Here is a 23,704-nt window from a genome sequence, read left to right as displayed (position 1 = left end):
AAGGCAGGTTCCCGAAGCAGCCCGTCCCTTTCCGGATTTCCCAGCAAACTCCGCCCCGGGGCGGGGCTATGCGGTCACGTGGTCCGACGGCCGAAGGTGCGCGCTTCCGGGTTGGCGATCGCGGCGTCCGCGGGAGCTGAGAGCCAGCGCGCAGTGGCGGTGGGGGCGGGGAAGCGGCGACGTGTTCTGCCAGCCGGGTCCCCTCTAGGTGGCCGGGTGGGCTGGTCTCGGCAGGACCCCGCTTGGCCCCGACAGGTATGTCCGCCGCCGGTGGGCTGGGCCCGGGGGGCCTTGCGCCTTGGAGCACTCGCGGGACCCAGGCCCCGGGCCTGGAACGCAGCTCGGAGCGGCGCTGCTCTGCGCGGGGCTTCTTGACGCGGGCGAGATTTCACCGCAGATCTCTCTTGCGTGCATTCATTTTTATCTTTCTCATATTGGTTCCCACAGACCAAACAGCTAATCACGTGTAGGATTGAGGCAGCATAGCCCCAACTCCAACATTGTGCAGCCACACTAATTTTTGGTTTTTCGAGACAAGGTTTCTATGTGTAGCTTTGGAGCCAGTCCTAGCACTCGCTCTGTGGACCAGGCTGGCCTCGAACTCACAGAGATCCATCCACCTCTGCCTCCAGAGTGCTGGGATTAAAGGCGTGCACCACCACCACCCTGCTCACACTTATAGAGTTTAAATGCCAAGTTAATGCAAGGGAAGGCTGTACAGATGTTTGATCCAGAGGAAATTCCAGATCATAAGAGGTTATGTGGATGGATAGTGGAGAGGCATCCGTAGCCACAGCAGGATGGGAACCCAAGGCTGGGTTTCTGAGTAGACTTCAAAGGTGGTAATGACAGTGATGGTTCATGTCAACTGAAGCACGAACACAGCCTTGTTAGACAGTATTTCCTCCTAAATAAACCTTGTTTTCTTATTTCAGATTTAATCCTCTTCAGAGTCTGGAGAAGATGGCAGAGACAACACCGGAGCCGTCTGCTCAGCTTGTTGTGCACTCAGACACGCACAGTGACACTGTCCTGGCTAGCCTCGAGGACCAAAGGAAGAGAGGCTTTCTTTGTGATATTACTTTAATCGTGGAGAATGTGCATTTCCGAGCCCACAAAGCCTTACTCGCTGCCAGTAGCGAGTATTTCTCCATGATGTTTGCGGAAGAGGGCGAGATTGGCCAGTCTATCTATATGTTGGAAGGCATGGTTGCAGACACCTTTGGTATTCTGCTGGAGTTTATCTACACAGGCTATCTACATGCCAGTGAGAAAACTACAGAACAGATCCTGGCTACTGCTCAGTTCTTGAAAGTCTATGATCTGATAAAGGCGTACACAGACTTCCAGACGCACCATAGCTCCCCAAAGCCGCCGGCTCTGAACGGCACTGGTACCCCTGTGGTCGTTATTTCTAATAAGAAGAATGATCCTTTAAAACGGAAGCGGGGAAGACCGAGAAAAGGCAGTAGCGTGCAGGAGGGGAAATCAGAACTAGCTGCAGAGGAGGAGGTACAGCTCAGAGTGAACAATTCGGTTCAGAACAGACAAAACTCGGTGGCTAGAGAAGGGGGCGGTGTGGAACCGAGCGAACAGATGCCAAAAGAAAAGAACTTGGAGCCTGCTGGTGAGCCAGGGAGAGTGGAGGAGCTGCCTGCCGAAAAGGATGAGAACTGTGACCCCAAGGCTCGGGATGGACAGGATAGCCTGAGCAGGTACAGCAAGCGGAGGATTCGGAGGTCTGTCAAGCTTAAAGACTACAAACTCATTGGAGATGAAGACGACCAGGCTTCTGCCAAGAGGCTGTGTGGAAGAAAAAAGCGCGCCGGTGGTCCTGAGGCCCGCTGTCAAGACTGTGGCAAAGTCTTTAAGTATAATCACTTTTTAGCCATCCACCAAAGACGCCACACTGGTAACTACACTTTCCAAACTTAGTGCACCTCATTGGGAAATTGGGGATGCCATGACAGTATTTAATAATTGCTCCATTTCTGCATGATAGGCATTGCAGTAAAGCTTTCTTAGGTGCTCCTGTGTTTAGTTCTCAGTAGTCTCACAGTAGGTAACGTCCCCAGTGTACAGATGAGGAGAGGGTCTTGGAGCAGACTCAGCCATGCCATGATGACCCAGCAAGCCTGATCCAGAGCAGAGCCCTGGGTTTTGTTTTATTTACTTACCAAGTTATCCAGCCCCTCCTGCCCTTTGATTTGTTAGTGTTCCCATCTTTGCAGACGCCTTCTCTTGCCGTTCTATAGACATCTTTATAGTTCAGCCATCTTGTGAAGATTTTCCTCCTTTTGGGTGCTTCTGGCTCAGCATTGGCATTAGTCCCCCTTGTCATTGAAATGTCCTCTCCATATGACCAATATGTCTGCCACTGACAACATAGAGACCTTTTTTCCTCTTTTACAGTCCCAGGGATGGAACCCAGGGTTTAGGTGCCTGCAAGCAAGCGTTTTACAGCCAAGCTGTATCCCAGCCCTACATAGAAGTTTTATCGCTTGAATTTAGATAGCAGGACTGAGAAACTGAATTTTAATTTTGTTTCATAACCATGTATGTCTGATGGCTACCATATTGGACAATGTATCTCTAGCAGAAATTCTCAAGCATTTTCTTGAGCTGTTTAATTTGCCCTGTTTCAGGTCAGGTTGTAATTGTCTCTCGGAAGCCTCCGTGTATGGGCTAGTGTTTAGTTTTGCTGTCACGTGACCTAGCCGCACCTGCTGCTGTGTTTCTGAGCCTGCTCATTAGAACCACCTAGATCCTCTGCAGCTGTGCCCCATACCCAGGCTTCTGGGATTTCTCCGGATTAGCCATGTTTGAAGTTTCCCGGAGATGTCGCTCTGTCACCAGAGTGACTGTACTCATGCCACTCCCCAACACCACAGAAGCGGGGCATTGTGTGATCCCCGCACTCCAGAAGTGGAGACAGGAGGATTTCAAGTTCAGGAGCATACTTGGCTGCAAGGCAAGCCAGGGATGTGAGATGCTCTCTTGATAAAGAATGCCCCTCAGATTCTGTATGGTGAGAACCTGAATTAGGGCACTATGAACAGAACAAAATCCCGACTATGTGTTGAACTGTGCTGGGTTCTATTTTATTTTCTAATGGGCTCTGTAACTAATGGATGCAAATACTAGATTGTTTATCCAAGTTGTGCATAATTTAAAGTATTTCATTGTTCAGTAAAACAGCGTGTAGAATCTTGCCTTTATTCCCCCGGGCCTGAGATTTTGCATTCAGCCTGTGTGCATGTTTTCTCCTTTTGCTTTTATTTATCACACATTATTTTGTCCCCAGTGTTTGTTTTCCAGTCCAGAACTCCTGCTGTCTTAATTTCCTAGACACGACTTGCAATTTCCTTATTTTTCACCTGTACTTTCCATCTTTGCTTTGGTTTCTGAGAGATTGCCACTGTACTTATAAGCCTCTAGGTTTGCTATTTCTACATTTTTGTTTGGTTTTTAGGAACTTAAATTTTTCTTTTCAGTTCTAGAGCCCCAAGCCAGGGCCTTGTACTTCCTTGGACAGTTGCTCTACACCTAAACTAAATCCCTCAGTCCCAGTAAATTGTTGTGTTCGTTTGAGACATGATCTCATTATGTAGTCTAGCTGGCCTTGAAATCTGATCTTCCTGCTTCAGCTTCCCAATGCTGGTATTACAGATGTGTGCTGCTGTGCCCAGTGTCCCTGATACCTTCTGTGCATTGCTGGTTTCCGTATCTGCTGTGGAGTCTGTCTTCACGCAGAGGCTTCCCTTGACTGTAGTATAAGGATCGGTTTTTATTTTATGTGTATGAGGGTTTGCCTACATGTATGTATGTGCATCATGTGAATGTCTAGTACCCGGTGAGACCAGAAGAGAGTGTCAGTCAGATTCCCTGGAGTTTCAGGTGGTTGGGTGTCACTCTGTGGGTGCTGGGAACCCAACTAGGGTCCTCTGTAAGAGCAGAGCCACTTCTCCAGCCCGAAATATAGTGATTTTTTTTAACCTCAAATAATATGCAAGATCAGGGAACTAAAAGCTATTGGCATTTCTATGAAGGCTGGGTTTTAAAAGTTAGGTTGCATCTCATGGCTTCTACCTGTTGGTTTTGATTTCATCTATTCCACTTTCTAGACCTTTATTACTGATAGCTCACCTATCCACTAGACTTTGGGTGTTTGCCCTAAATATTATAATTATGAATGATTCTGTATTACATATTTTAATTTGGGAGGAAGAGAAGAGTGCATAGGTCCTTATTTATACCATGCTTCTTGTATTTGATCGCAGGGGAACGACCGTTCAAATGTAGCGAGTGTGGAAAGGGCTTTGCCCAGAAGCACTCCTTGCAGGTCCACAGCAGGATGCATACAGGGGAGCGGCCATACACCTGCACCGTGTGCAGCAAGGCGCTGACCACCAAGCACTCACTGCTGGAGCACATGAGCCTGCACTCAGGTATGGGACTTGCACTAGAAGGCCCCCAGCCACCAGCTTCCTATTTCCTGGGGTGGCATTTCTAGCATCTAAATGGTGTTTTTGCAGCCTGGTGTCATTTCCCACACAGTGCCATTGAAAGACAGGATTGTGCATGTGTTGATGTGCTGTTCTGAGCGACACCAGCCTTCAGTTAGAACTTGCTAACTGGCTGCTGCGGTGCAATGTATATTTAAATGTGTTTTACTTAAACACTAGAGTTTAGAATTCTCTATGTGAGAACCACTGCAGCGTGCAGTTCTACCCCAGGCTTTACTTCCCCCTAGGGCTTTGCATAGTTTTGCACACCCTGGAAAGGTTGCTTCTGGGTACGTAGACAAGATGCTCATATCACTTGTAGAAAATGGGAACCTGAGCACTGTGTTATTGAACTTCTTCATGGGCATTCTAATTCTCTGCAGTTTGGACATGGTTTAAGTGTTGTTTTTTTTTTTTATTCTTTAACTGGCAGGGCAGAAGTCTTTTACCTGTGATCAGTGTGGAAAATATTTCAGCCAGAAAAGACAGCTAAAGAGTCATTACCGAGTCCATACAGGTACGATACCAATAAGGTGAGGAAAGTTTTGCATCACTGGGGAAGAAGTGCAGATACAAAGTGTTTGTGAAACAGTAGGTTCATCTTACAGAATGAATGAAAGAACTGGAAAAAACAGTTGGGCTAGGAATGCAGCTCGTTTAGTAGAGAACTTGCCTAGGGTTTCATCCTCAGTGTCATATAAAACTAGGCGTGCAAGCACACATCTGTTATCCCAGCACTTGAGATATGGAGGCAAGAGGGTCAGAAGTTCAAAATCACCCTCAGGTATGTAGTGAGTTTAAGGCCGGACTGGGATACCTGAAACTAGCTTTAAAAAAAAAGAAAAGTCAGGGGTTGTAGTGTTATTCTCCACTACTGTAAGACTCAATTTAATGTTGGCACCATAATTTTGGAACCATACATAGAACCACCACAGAACTGTTGTATCCAAAAGTGCTGCTTGCTCAAGAGGCTTCAGGTAGTTGGCTGTTAGTAGTGGCATCTAGAAAGGGATGTCTCAGCCATGGCTTCTGATTGCTAAAGGTCCTGTTCTTCCTGCCAGCTGATAAGAAATGAAACGGGGGTGGGCATCCCTCAAGCTCAGCTGGCCAGTCCCTCCGGTGTTGGAGGAGAAGGGTGTTCAGAAGGGTGAGGGGGACTCTTGCCGAGTGAGATGCATTGGGGTAATAAAGTTTATTGTTGTTGGAAAGTGCCATATTTACAGTGATTATTTTTCAGGGAAGCGCTTTAACAGAAATCACTGAAGAAATGCAGGGAGAGCATGCATGCACTGACACTTTTTTTATCGTTGCGGCAAGGCCACTCACTACCAGAATGCAGCCAGTGTCATAGAAAATTCATGGATGTGTCTCAGCTAAAGAAGCACCTGCGAACGCACACAGGTAACCCGCCTCTCTTTCAGGCCTCCCTGCTGCGCATGGCGTCCTCCGCCTGTGCTTGGCGTGCTTATTGTCTGTGCGGTGCATCCGAAGTTTTATTTAAAAGTCCAAAGTGAAGGCAAAGTGCTGTAAGCCGGCACAAAATGCTATGGCCACTGTTGTGTGAGGACATTACATCCCGCTGTGAGTCGGCAGAAGATGGAGATCACCTGACGAACGCTGTTCACGTGTGAGAATTCATGTCATTCCACAGCCTAGTGTGAGTCTCGGTCTGGCTCCGTGTCACTCTGTCCCTTCAGCACTGCAGGGGAGAGCAATCAATTGTTTAGAAAAGCAAGCACACACCAGACACGAAGGTCGACACAGGGTTCCTCTCTCTGTCCTCTGGAGCCAGTGCTCAACTATGAAATTGCTACCTCCCGAAGAGGCAGGAATGAGAAGGCAGCATTTTTGGGGCAGGTAGGGTTTTTTGTTTTGTTTTGTTTTTCCATTTTAAGTTCAGAGGAATAAAAGTGTCCATCTTAGACCTTTTGGAAGGGATATGGGTTAAAAATAAGCCTGTTGGATTTTTCCAAGAAACAGTTTCTATGAAGGTAGATTATTTAATGATTCTGTCAAGTTGTCTGCTAATATTGTATAGGCAGACCTCTGAGATCTGGCCAGCCTGGTCTACAGAGTGAGGTCCAGGATCGCCAGGGCCATACAGAGAAACCCTGGCTCAAAAGACAAAAACAAACACACACAAGAATTGTTTAGCTTTTGGCACTTCGATTTTTTTTAATGCAGGTTGGTAATTTCCTGACTTAAAGAAAACCTAAGTATTATTATCCAAGTGCCTGGGACCAGAAACTCCCCAAACCCCAAAATGTTCCAAATCCCAAACTGTTTAAGTGTCACTGTGGAAAGTGCCACACCTGCCCTCATGGGACAGGGCATAATCAAAATTTAGGTACACCAGAAATACTGTCTAAAATTCTCACCAGGCTATGTGGAGGAAGTTTATATAAAGCATGATGAATTTTGTGTGTAGATTTGATCTCATCTCTAAAATGTGTGTATGTGTGTGTGAAAGAGAGAAAAAGACAGAGAGAGAGAACAAGAGAAAAAAATTCTAAAATCTGAAAAAAAAAATCTGTGTTATTTCTGATTCCCAGCAATTTTGAGATTTATTTGTTTTTATTTTACGTGTAAGTGTGGTTTGCCTGCATTAATGTGTGTACCACATGCACGCAGTACTCCTAGAGACCAGAAGTTGTTGGCTCCTTTGGAAGAGCAGTCACTGTTTTTACTCACTGAGCAATCTCTCCAGACCCCTAAGCACTTATGAAGTTGTCTTATAAGAGGTGACCCTATGACTTTTATGAAACTTACTCTGTACATTCTTAATTTTTTTACAGTATGTGTATGTGTCCATCCATGTGCACACAGTGCCACAACATACATGTGAAAGTCGGGACAGCTTGTTGGAGTCTTGGGTATCAGACTTAGGTTCTCAGACTTGGTGTCATCACCTGCCAAGCATCTCGGTGGCTCCTTGGCTTCCATAGGCTTTCTCACTGGTACTCCTGTGGACTGTAATGCAGCCATTCGCTGCATGTTTACTGACCATTTGCTGAGTACCAGGCTCTGCCTTAGGCCAACGGACAGATAAAGAGATGTCCAAGTCCCTGCTGGTGTGACATCAGCTTTTGAGAAGGGAGGCCCAGACAACAGATAGGGAGCATGTCCGTGGTGCGTGGAAATTAGACATGGTGCGGGAAAGCAGGTGTGGGAAGAGGTGCTTCTCTCTGGATGGGGCTGTCCTGGAAGGTCTCAGGGATGGGAGCCGCTTGAGTGGAAACCACAGTGTGCTGTGGGAGACAGCAGTACAAAGCCCTCAGCCGGGGCACTAGGAGAAGGACGCTTGGGTAGACCACAGGGACAACAGGGCCATGTGGCACAGTTTATTTGTTTATAGCTGCACACTTCAAACATTTGTGAAGCTCTAAAACAAACAAACTGGGTAATGGTGGCACACAACTTCAATCTCAGCACTTGGGAGGCAGAGGCAGACAGATCTCTGTAAGTTCGAGGCCAGCCTGGTCTACAGAGCAAGTTCCAGGACAGGCTCCAAAGCTACAGCAAAACCTTGTCTCGAACCCCCACCCCTCAAGAAAAGGAGATGGTCTCTCCCTCATAATGAACCTTCTCAGGAGACTGTGTACTCTATGTGGTGAGTTTGTTATTAAAATGCAAAAAAACAATTAGACATTGGTCCCTGTTGGGAAGGATAAGCCAAACCCTTCAGAACATCAGGGTTCTTCAAGGACAGGGTCTTCCTATAACACATCTGTCTCTAGTACTCAGCTCAATGGCCACATCGGCAGCTCATTCCTTACCCTGAACTAGGATGTAAAGCAGGCGTTTGCCAGCATAGCCTTGCTTGTTTAAGAACCTAGACCCTCACTTGTTTCTCAGAACACAAGTGCACACTCTCTCCAGGTGAGATGCCATGCACCAGACACCAGAGAAACCAAAGGCGCATTGTATCTCTGTTCCCCAGGAGGATACCGAAGGCCACTTGTCCAGTGGGCAGGCGGTGCTGCTGTGAGAGGTGTCACTAAGAGAAGGATCTGGCTCATGGTCTCACAGTTGGATATTTTCCCTGACCTGAAGCAGGTCAGGCTTTTGGGACATAGTCAAGCCAGGAAAACTCACACAACTGATAAGGGGCCACTTGTTTGTTGTGGGTTTTCTTCTTTGGAAAGAGTCTTGCTACGTGGCTCAGCTTGGCCTAAGAACTTGGTCCCGTGTATCAGAAGCCTGAGTGCTGGGACTGTAGATGTGCTCTACCACCGTGGACTGTAGTTTTCTCCTGCCCTTAAGGTGGGAACGGTGCTCAGTGTGCATGTGTGCAGCAGCCATCCTAGTGAGTAGCTTCTGCTGTACAGAGTACTTCCACCTCTCCAGCAGCTCTGTCCCTACGTGTGGGCTCCCATGCTCATGTGGCTGTCCTTTCCAGTCACATGACAAAGTTCATGATGTCACAGTTTCAGTCACAACCCTCATTCTGTGGGTTAGGTATGAAGCTGCCAAAGTTTCTCTGCCTGTGTTGATATGAGTCCATCTTGCTTGTTACAGTTTTCCTGGGATCTGGGGCCATTCGGGACCTCATGCCCTTGCAGAGTCTGTATGTATCTGTTAAGAATCTCAGTGCAGTGTGATGGAACCCAGAAGGGAGGGCGAGTTTTGTTCCCCAGAGTGGAGCCCTGGATCAGGAAGGCAGAGCAGGTGCTGGGTGACTCAGAGAGCATGTAGGTGTGCCGCCAGTCGGATGGACGTGGGGATTTGAGACTGTAAAAGCCCAGTGGTTTGCAGAGAACCAGTGTGGTGAGGCTCCAGACAGTGGGGCAGACCACTGAAGCAGCAGGGCCGTGAACAGGGAGAGGGACGTTCTTTAATGTGTCTTGAGAAGGCTTGAGCAGCCTTGGAGGGCGAGCAGAGAAGGGAGGCCCTGGGGTAGGTGGTTGGCAGACTGAAAGACAGGCCTTGAGGTCAGGAGGGCGGTGAAGAGACTGGCGCGCATTAATCTAGGACAGAGTCGTCACTGCTGACATGACAAACTGTTAATAGTCCAGATTTTAAAAAGTTGGAAACCAGGCAGAAGTCGTGGCCCCTCTGGGACTGAGTCAGCTCTGCCTGCATCTTCCTGAGTCATCCTCCTGTCTCTGGCCTCAACTTTCATTGTTACTGTCTGAGCTTCATGTTACAGACTTCCTTCTGGTCTCTGCTGCTCAAGCCCTCGTGTCTCCGCCTTTAACCTCTGTCCCATCTGTTTCCTGTATCTCGTGGCCCCAACCACAATGCCTCGTGCACAGTCTGGCAGGAAATCCTCCCTCTAGTCCCCCTATTGGCAGACTCTGAAGACATCATCTGTCTACTTGAACCTCTGTCTGGGATTTTGGCTTGTCTTTGAGCCCAGCACTCCTCAATGAATCCTTGTGCCCCTAGCATTTTGGTTGTACTTAGGCCAGTGCCCTGGCATCCTGTCTGCACTCAGTGCTGTGGATTTCGGTCGTTATTGGAGCACACTCCAAGTTTCCTACCCTCTCAATAGACTGCACACCCTTCCTGAAGCTGTGATCGTCTCTTTGGCTACTGTCTTTCCTAGCTGCAACTTTGCTGGAGGTCTCCCAGTGTTTCCGAACTAAATAAAAGAGAGAAGTGGCTCCGGGTTGAAGAGAGAGTTCACATAGAACAGATCTGAAGCCAGGGGTGAGAGATTCCGTCCCCATGGCTTGAGTGTCCTACACCAGTGTTGGAGTCCTAATGGCTGACGAAAAGCGTTAAAACATCAGATGCCCCGTTAGTGGGGCAGTGGGGCACTGAGTAGGAGAAGTTTAGTCCTTTTCCTTCCCCTCCAGTATCCTTTCTTCTCCACCTTCTGCCCTGGAGGTACAACAAGAAGGCCCTAGCCAGGTGTAGATCCCTGAACTCTGAACTTCCCACTCTGCTGAACCGGAGCTGTGCGCAGTGATGAATGCCTTTGATCTTAGTACTCAGGAGACAGGCATGTGGACCTCTGTGATTTGGGGCCAGTCAGAGCTACTCAATGAGACTGTAAAAAATACTGCCGACTCTGTGTATTTGAAGCCCAAGTGGAACAGGTATAGTCTACATGAGAGGTGGGACCCGACTGAGGTCTGAGTAGCCACAGTCCTGATTAGAAAGCTGCCTACCTGTAACCTTTGTGTGATGAAGGCAACCATGTGCACACGCTGATCCTTCCAGCTTGTCTTGTGTATGGGTGCCGTGCTGGGTGGAGCTCAGAGACAAGTCTAGTCTGAAAGAGCATCTCTCCTCTGCTTTCTCTAGTGAGTCCAGGTCTTGCTGTTGGCTTTTCCAAAACTCCTCTCACCTCCATTAGAATCCCTTACGTCACTTGGCTTCTGGGGGAGATGAGAGTCCATTGTCGCATGTGTAATGTGCAAACTAACACTGATAAACACTTGTTGCTGTTAACAAGTGAAATCTGAGTACTTGCACATTTTATGTGAGCCGTAGACCACTATGGGAAAGTCATTCATTTGGCAGGGTTTCTGGAATAGTAGAGAGTGTGTGTGTGAGAGAGAGAGTGTGTGTGTGTAGATCTGTGTGTGTGTAGATCTGTGTGTGTGTGTGTAGATCTGTGACCTGTTGGAGGGTGAAGCCTTGCCTGCTGTCTCCTGATATGGCCACTGGAGCAATTGCTGCTACTGTGACATGTTCTGTCAGTGTGGAAAGGCCCACACTATTTACCATGTTGACCGTGTAGAACCAGGAAGTAAGAGACCCTTTTCAAGACTGCTGTGATCCACAGAGGAGGAAGTGAGAAATAGTCAGATTCTAAACATATTTGGAAGGTAGATATAAATGTGAGCAGTGTGCCCTGGTGCACAGAGGTCCCTTCGAAGGTCCTGGGCCACCTTGCCCAGAAGTTCTACAGAGGTTCAAGAGTCAGTGTTAGACACAAGGGGAGAAAATGCAGGGGTTCTTTTGTTACCCACATATGAAGAGTACTCCATCATCATGGGAAGGAACCATGCCTCCTCTGCATCCTCGCATCCTCTTGGCACCGCCCAGATGTGCTTCCTGCGCTCTAACAGAGTGGCCTTTGTTCCTCCCATTGGGAAAGTAAAACGCCTGAGTTCTTATTTTGTTCTTCTTCTTTTTTTCCCCCTCCAGGAAAGGGTTTCTCTGTGTAGCCCTGGCTGTCTGTCCTGGAACTCTCTCTGTATACCAGGCTGGCCTTGAACTCACAAAAATCCTCCTACCTCTGGGTGCTGGAATCAGAGGTGTGTGCCACCACCACCTGGCCAAGGTTGTTATTTTTCAATGTTGGATGTAAATTAATACACGCTTTTCTCTGTTTTCCTTTTTCTAGGCGAGAAGCCATTTACCTGTGAAATCTGTGGGAAGTCTTTCACGGCAAAGAGCTCCCTCCAGACCCACATCAGAATCCACCGGTAAGCTTGTTTGGGGCTGGGTGACATGGGACATACCTCTCTAGCCTTGCATACACCTGGGATACTCTTGCATACACCTGGGACTGTAAGTGTATGCCACCGCACCTGGCTTTTTTGTCATTTAGCGGCCTCACTGAAGTCTGGTGTTGTGTGGGGGTAACCTTTGCCCTATATAAGCTTTACTTCCACTTGTTACTCTGATAGAAGTTTCTGTTGGTTTATTATCTTATTTTTTAAAATAATTTCTCAGACAAAACCAGCAATATTGGTTCTGACCTATAAAAGCCTTCATTGTTGGCTTCATTATTTTGTTGTAGTTTTTATTTGGGGAGTGATCTGAAGCTTACATCTTCAATCAGAAGTAAACATTAAGGCCTGGGGAAGTGGCTCAGTGAATAAACTACTTTTTGCAAGAGAATGAGAATTTGTTCAGATCTCCAGCCCCATGCAAAAGCCAGAGGCGGTGCTGCATGTATGTCAGAGGGTGGAGGAAGGTGGATCCCAGGGGTTGTCTGACCACCAGGCTAGCCAGAATGGCGGGCTCTGGGTTCAGTGAGAGACCCTCAGACAATCAGGTAGAGAGAAGGAGAGAGAGAGGAAGACAACCAGTGGCGACCTCTGGCCTCCACACGCATACAGATACGCTACACACACAAGTTAAACCATTAGTGAAGTATGAAGCTTGAAGCCTCAGCACATAGGAGGTAGAAGCAGGAGGACGGCCACAAGTTCAAGGCTAGCATGGACCACAGAGTTAGACCATGACTCAAAAGGAAGAAAATATGGTGTTAAGCATGATAGCGCATGCCTACAAGCCCAGTACCTGGTAGGCCAGAAGCAAGAGGATCAACAGTTTGAGACCAAACTGGATTGCATAGGAAAATTCCATCCAAAAGAAAAGAGTTCTGTTGATAAAAATTATGGACTTACGTATATTTCTAAAAGCTTCAAAAGTAATTAGGAGCTGTTAAAATTTTAATATTGATATTAATCATAATACATACATATCTATTTGGCCTTTAGAATCTAAAAATCAGCTGTAAGAACTAAAAGCAAAATAGAACTGTTTGTATAATATGTAAATATTTACTTTCTTACCTGAAACACATATAACAATAGACCTATAAAAGTTCATCCCCCATAGCCCAGTCCCACCTGCCACCCTACCATAAGCCCTTCTTTATTTTTGAGACTTGGGGAAGCACATGGAAGCGGTTCACTCTAAGTCAGTCAATAGTTGGTAGGACCTGTGACTTTGGATGCTGCCTGGCCAGTGGCTCCCGTGTTGTTTTCTTTTGGTGTGAAGCGGAGCTGGCACTAATTTGAAGGGTTTGACATGGGTTTAAGCATTGGCATTCGGGAAAGGAATTCTTATAAAGAGGACAGCAAACACTCAAGATGCAGTGCTGCTGGGCCCAGCGTTCCTTTAGCTTTGATGTCTTCTGCTAAGTAACCAGGAAGTAGGAGCAAGTGTTTCTGTGTGTTTTCTTACAGAGGAGAAAAGCCATACTCCTGCAGCATCTGTGGCAAGTCCTTCTCTGACTCCAGCGCCAAGAGGAGACACTGCATCCTACATACGGGCAAAAAGCCTTTCTCCTGCCCCGAATGTAGCTTACAGTTTGCTCGCTTAGACAATTTGAAGGCTCACTTGAAAATTCACAGCAAAGAGAAACACACATCAGATTCTAGCAGCGTTTCTGGCAGTAATGCTGATGAGGTCCGGAACATTCTTCAGCTGCAGCCTTACCAGCTCTCCACCTCAGGAGAGCAGGAGATTCAGCTGCTGGTAACTGATTCCGTGCATAACATTAACTTCATGCCAGGCCCCAGCCAGGGGGTCAGCATCGTACCTGCTGAGAGCTCTCAGAGCATGGCCACAGACCCAGCTGCTAACCTTGCCCTGCTCACACAGCAGCCCGAGCAACTGCAGAGCCTGATTCTTTCAGCTCAGCAGGAGCAAACAGAGCACATTCAGAGCCTCGGCATGATTGGAAGCCAGATGGAGGCCTCCCAGCCGGAGCCAGTGCACGTCATTACACTTTCCAAGGAAACCCTGGAGCATCTCCACGCCCACCAAGGGCAAACAGAGGCGCTCCAGTTGGCAGCTGCTGCTTCCGATCCAGCCCAGCACCTACAGCTGACACAGGAGCCTGATCCACCCCTACCTGCTCCACTAGACCAGGAGCAGAGCTGACCCAAGCATGGCTGGTCCTTTGGGCTACCATCTTACAGATCCTTAAAGATGTGATAGCTAACCACCAGGTTATTTATCGTGGGCTCCATTGGGACAGAATCTGTGTGTTGGCATTACAGATCTATCTTATCTGTAATACCAGTTCATATTTAGCATTTAAATATTGATGAGGGGCTCCACAGTCATCTACTTCGTCTCTAAAGATGGGTAGTTTCTCTTGGGAGCACTGATTTAGACTTTTCTGTAAGAGTTGAATGCTCGTGGCTATAGAGTGTGGTCTTCTTTAGAACAAAAAGGTATGCATAGGTTGACTCTTCTGGTATGGTGGTTGGTTCCATTCTGTTATTTCTCTTAGGCAGTATACTTGCCGGTCTAAAACAAGTCAGGACTGACTGTACTTGATTACCGCAATCAGGAGATTCCCCTCCAGTAGCTTTTCTGCCCTAAGAGAGCACCCCTTGAATTTTATCTTTGTGTGGTACGGTAGGCTGATCATGTCTCACTGAGGGTAGATTCAGATTTGAAAACCACAGTCACGATACAGCAGCAAAAGAGTACTTTTCTGTTGTTTGTATTCCCAGACAGGGTTTCTCTGTGTAACAGTCCTGGCTCTCTTAGAACTCCTTTTGTAGACCAGACTCCCTCGAACTTATAAAGATCTGCCTGCCTCTGTCTCACAAGTGCTGGGATTAAAGGCGTGAAACACTACCACTTGGCACAAATTGTACTTTTAAAATTTTGAGTTCAACTTTTCTGCAAAACTTGGATTTATACATTTTTTAAAGAAGCAGGGTATTAAATTTTTAATTAAAACGTCTCCAGAGTATGAAACTAAATCAAGATGCTCATCCCAAATAAACCAAAATTTGTTAAATAATGACTTGATTTTCATGAAAAAGGACCCTTAATTACCTGGAACTAGAAAGTTTATTCAGTGTAAGGCCTAAATACACTACTATAGCCTACTTGATCTCAAAATACTGATTTGCACGTTCAACCTTAGAACTTCCTAGATGTAGAAGTGTACACTTATCTGTTTTCTTTTTTTTTTTAAATCCCTCAACACACCACTTAATTTTGAGCCTCAGAGTGAAGTAACCCGCCTGTCCCTATGACTGTGTGTCTTTCAAACCATCACAAGAGGATTAAATTATGTTTGGCTTGTTTTCAGGATCACTGCATCTACTTGAATTCTTTGACTTTTATCTCTCATAACGCTGGTAGTGATGTTCGAGAAAGAGATGAGGGTCCTAGTAACATTATGGGGTAGGAAGTGAGTTCAAAATCAACGTCTTTTCCACAACAGTTGTTAGCTTAGCTTAGACTGCTTGTATTCCCACCGAAACCCAGATGTGTTTGCATCCTGGATATGTACAGAAATATACAGTTGGTTGGAGAGAAGATGAAAGTATTCTTGTTCCATACTTACCAAGTTGTATTTTATTACCTATAATTTACAAATTGAATTACCAAAGTGATAGACACATATCAACTAAAGTAATATGAAATTGGACCTAAATAGAGTCAATTTTTTACAAATACTGTTTTACTTTAGTATTTTAGACTCTTGATTTAGTCACTTAAGCCATGTATTCCTTGTGTGTGAGTGTGGGGTGTGTGTGTGTCTGTGGAGGCCACTGGAGGACACTGGGTATCCTGATATCACTTTGCCTTATTTCCCTGAGATGGGAAGAATCCGGAAGCTGGTGTCCAGCAAGCCTCAGCCATCCTCCTGCTTCCACCTCACAGCATGGGGGTTCCAAGCACACATGGCCATCTCCTGGACTTGACCTGGGTGCTGGGATCCACGCTCAGGTCCTCACATTTGTACAGCAAGTGCTCTTACCCGCTGAGCATCTCTCTAGTCCCTGTGCATTCTTAGAACACAAAAGACTTTATGATTTCTTCAAAACTTCCTAATACTCATTTTCTCAAAAACTCTACTTTGTGTTAAAGAAAATTAAATTTTTCTCACCCTAGACAGCTGGGTAATTATTCAGAAGCATGGTTATGTAGCTTTTGGTTTGGTTTGGTTTTGTTTTGTTGTTGGACCCAGTCCATACAAGTTAAATTTAATTTACTTTGTAAAACAGTCTACCTCTGCACTAAGAATATAACATGAGCCAGGCCTGGTGCAGGTCTGTGTCCTGGGAGACAGAGGTGGAGACAGGAGGACCTTGAGTTTAAGGCTAGCCTGAGCTACTTAGACCCTGCAAAAGAAAACAAGGCCTGGGCATGTAGGTCAAAGCATGTCCCTGGCGTGCACAAGACTGGGCTCTGTCCTGAGCACTGGCAGGGAAATAAAGAGGTACAAGACACAAGGAATTTAAAATATTCAAAAGCCACATGTAACAATTGGTGAAATTAATCTTAACATTATTTGATCTACTATCCTGGTCAGCCTTAATTGTCAACACAGCCTACACGGAGTTATATGAGAAGCAGTTGAGGGGTTGCCTAGATCAGGTTGGTCTGTGGGCATACCTGTGGTGAATCATCTTGATCATTAACTGCTGTACAAGGGCTCAGCCCACTGTGGGCAACACCATTCCGCATAGTCCTGGGCTATTTCAAAAGCTAGCTACGCATGAGCCAATGAGTGAGTCACTGAACGAGTCGGCAAGCCAAGTTCCTCCATGGCTCCTGACTTGAGCTCTTGCCCTGCCTGCCCTCCGTGATGGATCATGACTTGAAAGTAAAACCAAATAAAACCTTTCTCCCCCCACCCCCCACCCCAGTTGCTTTGGTCATGGTATTGACACAGTAACAGAATGCGACTAGAACATTTGTTGCCAAATATTTCAATATGTAATTCATATTAAAATGTATTAATGAAATTTTATATCCTTCCTTGATACAAAATCCTCAAAATCAGTTGTGTATTTCATACTTGCTATTATATCTCAACTTTGACAACAATATTTGCTGGTATTTGATTTGCATTAGATTTCATAAAATTTATAGGTTAACAAACCTAGATTCATCTATCACGTAGTTCAGGCAACTGTTTTCAGTCACTGAAAGAAATAACTTACGTTTAACTTTTAAAAGTCAAGCCCGGTTCCTCGGTTGGCCTGGCCACGTTACAATCCCTCCCTGACTGTCTCCAGCACGCAATCCAGCTCCAGCCTTGTCTATGTCATCTGACCAGCTGTCAAAGGAGAATCAGAAAGTGACGGTTTGCTTGCCCCAGCTCTCTGTCGCAGTACACACTCTGACCCTTGAGATGAAGCTCCTTTTTAACTCAGTGGTTTTCTGAAAAATAAACTTTAAAAATGTATTTCATTTTTATGTTTATATTAGTTGGGGGTTCTGCACAGTAGCAGAACTTAGAGAATGACTTATCAGAATCACTTACATGCTACAGCCCACCTATCCCAACAGTGGTCGGCTGTGAATGCAAGGTCCAAGAGTCCAGAAACAACAAGGTGGTTGTTTCAGCTGGTCTTCAGTATACACTGAAGTAGGCTCCAATGCTGGAGAAGGAATGAACTTGCCAGAGAGAGCAAGGTGGCAAAGAGCAAAAGCTCCCCGCAGAAGGTGTGTTCCAGAATAAAGGTGTGGCTTCCTGCCTGAAGATCCAGATCAAAGGGTATGTCTAACTGCCTCAGAGGTCTGGATTCACCCATGTCAAAGCAAGCAAAAATAATCCCTCCAGGTATGCCCTCCATTTCTGGACGGTAGTTCATTCCAGATGTAGTCAAGTTGACAACCAAGAATAGCCACCCACCACAGTGAGTGTTTTGCCAGCATGTATGTCTGTATATTGTGTGTGGGATGGTTGTGAACCACCATGTGACTCCTGGAACTGAACTTGGGTCCTCTACTAAACAAGTACTCTTAACTGCTGCGCTGTCTCTCCAGTCTAAGCTCGGTGACTTCTGTACCCAAAGGAAACAGACACGAAAATGCCTCTCAGAAGTCCTTGAAAGATGACACTGCAGGGTGACATTTCACAGTTCCTTTTGTGATAAATGTGTGCAAGTTTTGAAACGTTTTGAAGTGCGTCTTTAGGACTAGGCTGTTGAGCTTTGGGTCAACTGCAGGTAACCTTGCTTAAACAACAAATCCTTGGCTTTGGGAAGGCTCACAGTGTGAACATGGTCCACGTGCTTGCCTGATGTTTCTGGAGAATTTCTGCCTCTCCTTTTTCTCTACAGTTGGGTCTTTGGTTGTAGGTGTTTTGTGCAGCAGGTTAGATGACCAAGCTGGGTTCTCACTATAAATGCTTACATGTGGGTTTACATAAACAGGGTTATGTTTGTCTGTCCCATGTGGGGACTTGAAGACTCTCATCCCGTCTGGGCCATGCGCTCGTTTGCTAGGGCTGCCATAATAGGTGCTTCTTCAGCAATACGGATTTAGTTGATCTTGGTTAGAAATAGGGCATTGAGCCGGGCTGTGGTGGCACACGCCTTTGATCCCAGCACTTGGGAGGCAGAGGCAGGCAGAGTTCTGTGAGTTCAAAGCCAGCCTGGTCTACAAAGCTAGTTCCAGGCAGGCTCCAACCTGTCTGAAATCCTGTCTCAAAAACAAAAACAAACAAACAAAAAAAAAACAAAACAAAAAAAAAAAAAAGGAAAGAAACAGGACGTTGAGTTGGCCGAGAGCAGGTTTTCTGAGGCCTCTATCCCTGGCTTGTTGCTGGCTTTCTGGCTCTTCCATGCTTTTCCCTCAGTCTGTGTCCCGGCTGCCCCCTTTTGTAGAGCCATCAGGCACACTGCATTAGCTCCCCACACTAAATTTATTGCTTCACTAACTCTTGAAAAGTCCTGTTTCCAAGTGCAGCCCTATTTAGAGGCAGTGGGGCTAGGGCTTCAGGATAGACTTGGGAGGTAGGAGGGGTCAAGGCACAATTCAGCAGGAACTGGTTTCTGGGCTGAGGAGGGATGAACTAGAACATCCCTGTGGCCTATAGGAAGCAGGTCCTACTTCATCATCATGGCATTCCTCTGAGATAAGTATCATTATTATTATTAGGCCCATTTTACAGTGAGGCCCAAAGAGATGATGTTAGCCAGAGTCATAAAGTGGCAAGGCCAGAACTGGGGCCCAAGCCTGGCTGATCCCATGATGCTGCACTGACGAAACTGAGTGGAGACTTAGAGTGAGGGGGTGTGTCTGAACAGTTGGCACAAGGTCAAACTTAGGCAAAGCCATCGAGTTATAGTCTCTCCTACAGAAATGGATCAACCATCATCTTAGTAATACCAGTATTAACTTTTTGCTATTAATTAAAATTTACCAAGTAGGTGGAAGTTCCTAGAAGGTGGACGTGCCTCACTGCCGCAGCCTCTCGTGAGGGAGCTGCCAGTTTTTCCTTTCTCCAAAGGAAAGCTATTGTGAGTTTAGGGCAGATTTGATTTGTAAGCTTAATAGCTAGGTTTTTAATCTTCCATTTCTAAACTTCAGTCTAAATCCTCATGAATTCAAAGCAAATCCTTTGTTCCTGCTTGTGTAAATAGGAAAAGCCTGTAAAACCAAATCCACCTCCCCCTCCTGTGGGTGGGAAAGGAGCGACCTCCGGAGCTGGGCGTCACTGTAATAGACGACGTCGTTCCAAAGCCATTACATGTGATTAAGTAACCAAGACATTAGCCAGCAGGGACTTATCAACTGAAATGTCCCTCCTTAGATGAACTTTTAAACTAAAGTTCATTCAGCCAGAGTTTGGATAAAATGTAGGAACTTGGTCACATTTAGGTAATGTCAGCAAGGAAGCTTGGAGCTTTTTTTTTTTTTTTGAGTTTGAAAAATGGAGTGTGGGAATAAGAAATGTACACACGGGACAGAGAAATGCTACGCCCTAGAGAGCATGGCCTTGCTAGTTTGAATCTTAGTAAGAGCAATACATCACTTTATAGTTTGAAAATGGTTTCCCAAAGAATAGCTTGGCTCCTGGCTTTGATTGAGTTGGTTTGTTGAGTCGTAATCTCATACAGGCCAGGCTGGGATGGACCTTCCGATCCTCCTGTCTCCACTACCAAGTTCTGGGATTACAGGGTGCATCACCGTGCCTGGCCAGCTCCATATGACTCTTCCTCGTTTAACGAAAAGTTAACTGAAATTTCATCGGGGTAAGTTAGAGAAAAGCCACGTTTTTTAAAATGACAGGATTAAGTGACTTCTGTTCTGAGAAAACATTTCCTATAATAGTGTTTGAAGAGCAAAAGTGGTCCCGAAAGGAAACATGGGAAAGCCCTGGTCTCCTGTTAGAATCTCCTGTTAGAAGCCTGTGAAAGCATTCTCTGACTTCAGAAAAAGCAGCATGCAGAGGGTTAAGTGTAGAGCGAAGAGGAGGAAAAAAATGACAGGCCAGTTTATTGCAGAGTCCTCAAACAGAGAAACAGCCGTTGAGCTTCTGTGATTATTTTGTGCTGGGGTCTGAGGTAGCTCAGGCTCGCCTGGAATTTGTGTAGTGGAGGATGGTCCTGAACTATGATTCTCCTGCTTCCACCTCCACGGTGCTGATGTTGCAAGCAGATGCTACTAGGACCAGTTTTTATATGATGCTGGAAATTAAACCATGGCTTCTCACATGCCAGATAAGTACTCTACCAACTCAGCTACATCCTGGTCCCAGGAGTGATTCTTAATGAGGCCCTACACACACACACACACACACACACTCTGCCCAACATGCATTTATCACCAGGTTATATCAGTTTCACCTCAAGCTATCTTTTGAGTCTACCCTGTCTCTGTCCTCACTGTCCAGTGTGTCCCTTGCCTAGAACTCTGCCATGGGTTCAGTTATGGCTTCTAATTCCCCTACTCAAGCCCTTTCTCCAGTAGAAAGTTGTAATCCATTGTAGTTCACCACTGTCCCCTTAGCAACAAACAGAATGTCCTGCTAAACGGTATTATTTTGGTTCCAGCAGATAGGACCACATCCCACTCTGCTTAAACTCCTTCTGCATTTTTCCTCTGCACCTAAAAAAAAAAAATCCCCAGCCCAGCTTCCTCTTCAGCTCCTCTTCTGCATTCTCCATTCTCACTTCCACCACACTGGTTACCTAGCTGTTGGCCAATACCTACCCAGCTCTTTTTGCCTGAAGGCTTAGGAGCAGGAAAGTTATCTGTGCTCCGTAGCCGACTCAGGTCATTCAGATCAGAATTAGGAGAGGCCCCTCCAGACCCTCTAATCTTAATCAAGCCATCACTCATAAACTTGACAAAGTGCTGGGCCGAATGGGGACACTGAGCTGCAGGTCAAGGCCATATTATAGACTGCCTACAGATGCCTCCTAGGGTGTTAGATACTTGTTTTCTGGCTCCAAGCCCAGAAGATCAAAGGTTGGAGCTGAGATAAGGAAGTGAGAACTGCCCCGCAGAAAGACAGAACATGGTCCGGGGTACAATAAAGAGAATCCTGTCCCTAGTGGCTCAGGTCTTTAACCTAAGCAGCTGCTGGCACAGCTTTTTTCCAAAGCCATTCGAATGGGATCCTTTAACACTGAATTTTCATGTGTGGGTCATTTATTCTATTTGATCCAATATAAACTATCCATAAGACTATGACAGCTACTATGCTAAACTACTTATTTCATATAAATAGGAAATTGTGGATCATAACTCAAGAGTCTAACAAGAAAGAAAATACTTGTTCTATTCTGTCCATGGAATAAAAAGAAGCCAGACCTGAAATGGGCTAAGGAAGATGAGTCATTAAGATGTCACTATTTAGAGGTGAGAAGACGGAGAGGTGGTGTCAGGGACTTCTAGTCACGCTTGGCCTGGTGCAGGGATCTCATTCCACACAGCTCTGTGGCTCCACTATGTGTCTTTAGCATCAGGAAAAACTAGAAGTCGGCAGGTTGTTAAGAGTCAGAGAACTCGTTCTATGATCTTTAAAAGACGGTTTTTACGGCTCGTTGTTCACAGAGTCACATAACCCTGTTTGACTTCCACCAACTGTCTCTGAGGGAAGCTGGGCTGTAAACAGGACCCAGTAAGTGGCTGGCGTCCATCTGCTAATGAAAGGGAAAGGAATGGTACTAAAATCCACCTGCCCGTTTACAGGGCTCCTTTCAGAGCATTTTTACACTGTGTGTTTAAGCGTGGGTGTGTCTGAGGCTCTGCAAATGATGTCACACTCAAGAGCTAGAGTGGACCCAGCTCAGAAGCTTCCCTTGCTTCCTGAGTGTGGCCCGGCTGAATTGCCTGCACCTCCTGGCAGAGAGTTGGCTTTTTCCTCTCGATTTTTCTCTCTTCTCTTCATATCAGCTGCAGCTGAGAGTGTGAGTGTTCAGGAGTTGCTAGGTGGCCCCTTGTCTCTGGACGAAATGTAAAATGAGAATAAAAGACAGCCACTGAACCTTGGCTCCTGTGGTCCCTGGATCTCAAGGAGAGGGATGTGACCATCTTTTCCTAGGTTAAGCACTGCGCTTCTGGTGTAGTGATTTCACTTCCTCTTAAGGCCAGACATGCATTAACAGTGGTAGGTTGGAATCCACAGAGGCCTGCCTATGTCTGATACCAGCTATGCCATTGGCTGTTGAATCTGTGCGGTCATGAAGCCTCTGACCTTCACTTAAATAGATTTTGTCAGCATTCATTCAATAAATGAGAACTGCTGTCTTATTAACTTTAACTAAAGCTGCTTGATTTTGGACAGTTCCTTTCCCCTTGGCTACTGTTTCATTATATACTAAATACTAAGAATTTGATTCCAAAGTTTCTCGCATTGTCAGTTTCCTTAGTCTTCATTTTAGTGCTGAACCTTGAAGATTTAGCCTCTCCCATTCTTAGTTGGTTGATCTCCTCCCCCCACCCCCACCCCCCCTCGTCTTCCTCCCCCCACCCCCACCCCCCTCGTCTTCCTCCCCCCACCTTTCTCTCTCTCTCTCTCTCTCTCTCTCTCTCTCTCTCTCTCTCTCTCTCTCTCTCTCTCTCTCTCTCTCTCTCTCTCTCTCTCTCTCTCTCACACACACACACACACACACACACACCCTTGTTCCCTTATTTTGCGTACCTGGTTTGCGGACCAGGACTTTAAGCTTTGTCCTTAGCCTGAGCCTGGGAGTCGGGCTGACCTGTCCCAAGAGACAAGGACCCCGCAACTGGATCCTCAGTGGCGCCAGGGCTGTGGATTTCTTGGTGGGAGAGGTGAAGAAAGCTCAGTCACCTGGCGCCACTCTCGGACCCTGCAGCTTCAACAAACTTCTTGCGGGAGGCTTGCAGCCGCTCCGCCAGCTCTCAAGTGGTTTACAGCTTGGTACCACTGGGGCGGAGTCATGCATGGTCACTCGGGGCCCTGCTTTCCTAAGTCCCTGCCAGGCCAGACCTTTTGGAGGCCCCCAGCAGCCTCGGGAGTAAGCGGAGCCACGCCCTCCAGCTCCACCCTGCAGGCGTGGGCGGGGCCCAGGGCTGTCTCAAGAGGACGACTGCGGGGTAATGAGGTGCGGACAAACCTTCCGCTGTGTTCTGCTCTGGCGCTGCGGTCCAAACCCCTCGGAACTCTTCGGCTTCTGCCTCCAGACATCCCCTGCTTTTCCAGCGCCACCCATTCCTTCGCCCTAGGCCTGGGACACCCTTCCGCCAGGAAGCGGCTCTTCCAGCCTCAGAACTGCCGGGTAAGTAAGTAGTCCAGCGGTGCCAGCTGTACTCCTTCAGGACCGCTG

General features: G+C 46.6%; 2 protein-coding genes across 5 annotated transcripts in view; both read left to right on the top strand.

The window, feature by feature from the left end:
- Positions 1-72: 72 nt before the first annotated feature.
- Positions 73-17,359, top strand: Zbtb24 (zinc finger and BTB domain containing 24). 3 transcript variants are annotated; one of them, XR_012907419.1, is made up of 7 exons: positions 73-255; positions 936-1,912; positions 4,281-4,448; positions 4,939-5,022; positions 5,743-5,906; positions 11,806-11,887; positions 13,382-14,952. XR_012907419.1 is itself a non-coding variant. In XM_075944917.1 (7 exons), the coding sequence occupies exons 2-7, from the start codon at positions 964-966 to the stop codon at positions 14,079-14,081; spliced, it is 2,067 nt and encodes a 688-aa protein (XP_075801032.1). In that variant the 5' UTR covers positions 73-255; positions 936-963; the 3' UTR covers positions 14,082-17,359. The 3 variants fall into 3 exon arrangements, 1 of the variants encoding a protein (XP_075801032.1); XM_075944917.1 differs by having other exon boundaries at positions 5,823-5,906; positions 13,382-17,359; XR_012907418.1 differs by lacking the exon at positions 13,382-14,952 and having other exon boundaries at positions 4,939-5,038; positions 5,823-5,906.
- Positions 17,360-23,327: 5,968 nt separating this feature from the next.
- Positions 23,328-23,704, top strand: part of Mical1 (microtubule associated monooxygenase, calponin and LIM domain containing 1) — an 11,235-nt gene continuing 10,858 nt past the window's right edge. The window contains exon 1 of one of the 2 annotated variants that reach the window (XM_075944850.1): positions 23,328-23,656. The gene's annotated coding sequence lies outside the window, so the exon portion shown is untranslated. The remainder of the gene's footprint in view (positions 23,657-23,704) is intronic. The other variant, XM_075944841.1, reaches the window with a different exon arrangement.

The sequence above is a fragment of the Microtus pennsylvanicus genome, chromosome 1 (assembly GCF_037038515.1).
Source record: "Microtus pennsylvanicus isolate mMicPen1 chromosome 1, mMicPen1.hap1, whole genome shotgun sequence".
Taxonomy (NCBI): domain Eukaryota; kingdom Metazoa; phylum Chordata; class Mammalia; order Rodentia; family Cricetidae; genus Microtus; species Microtus pennsylvanicus.
Note: the sequence above shows the minus strand (reverse complement) of the source record. Positions and strands in the feature narration are given on the sequence as shown.

Bases quoted from the DNA above. Each gene is read 5' to 3' on its own strand.
- Zbtb24 (XM_075944917.1), top strand. From the start codon at position 964: ATGGCAGAGACAACACCGGAGCCGTCTGCTCAGCTTGTTGTGCACTCA. The intron at 1,913-4,280 runs GTAACTACACTT...ATTTGATCGCAG, and splicing joins CCACCAAAGACGCCACACTG to GGGAACGACCGTTCAAATGT. The intron at 5,023-5,822 runs GTACGATACCAA...CGTTGCGGCAAG, and splicing joins TCATTACCGAGTCCATACAG to GCCACTCACTACCAGAATGC.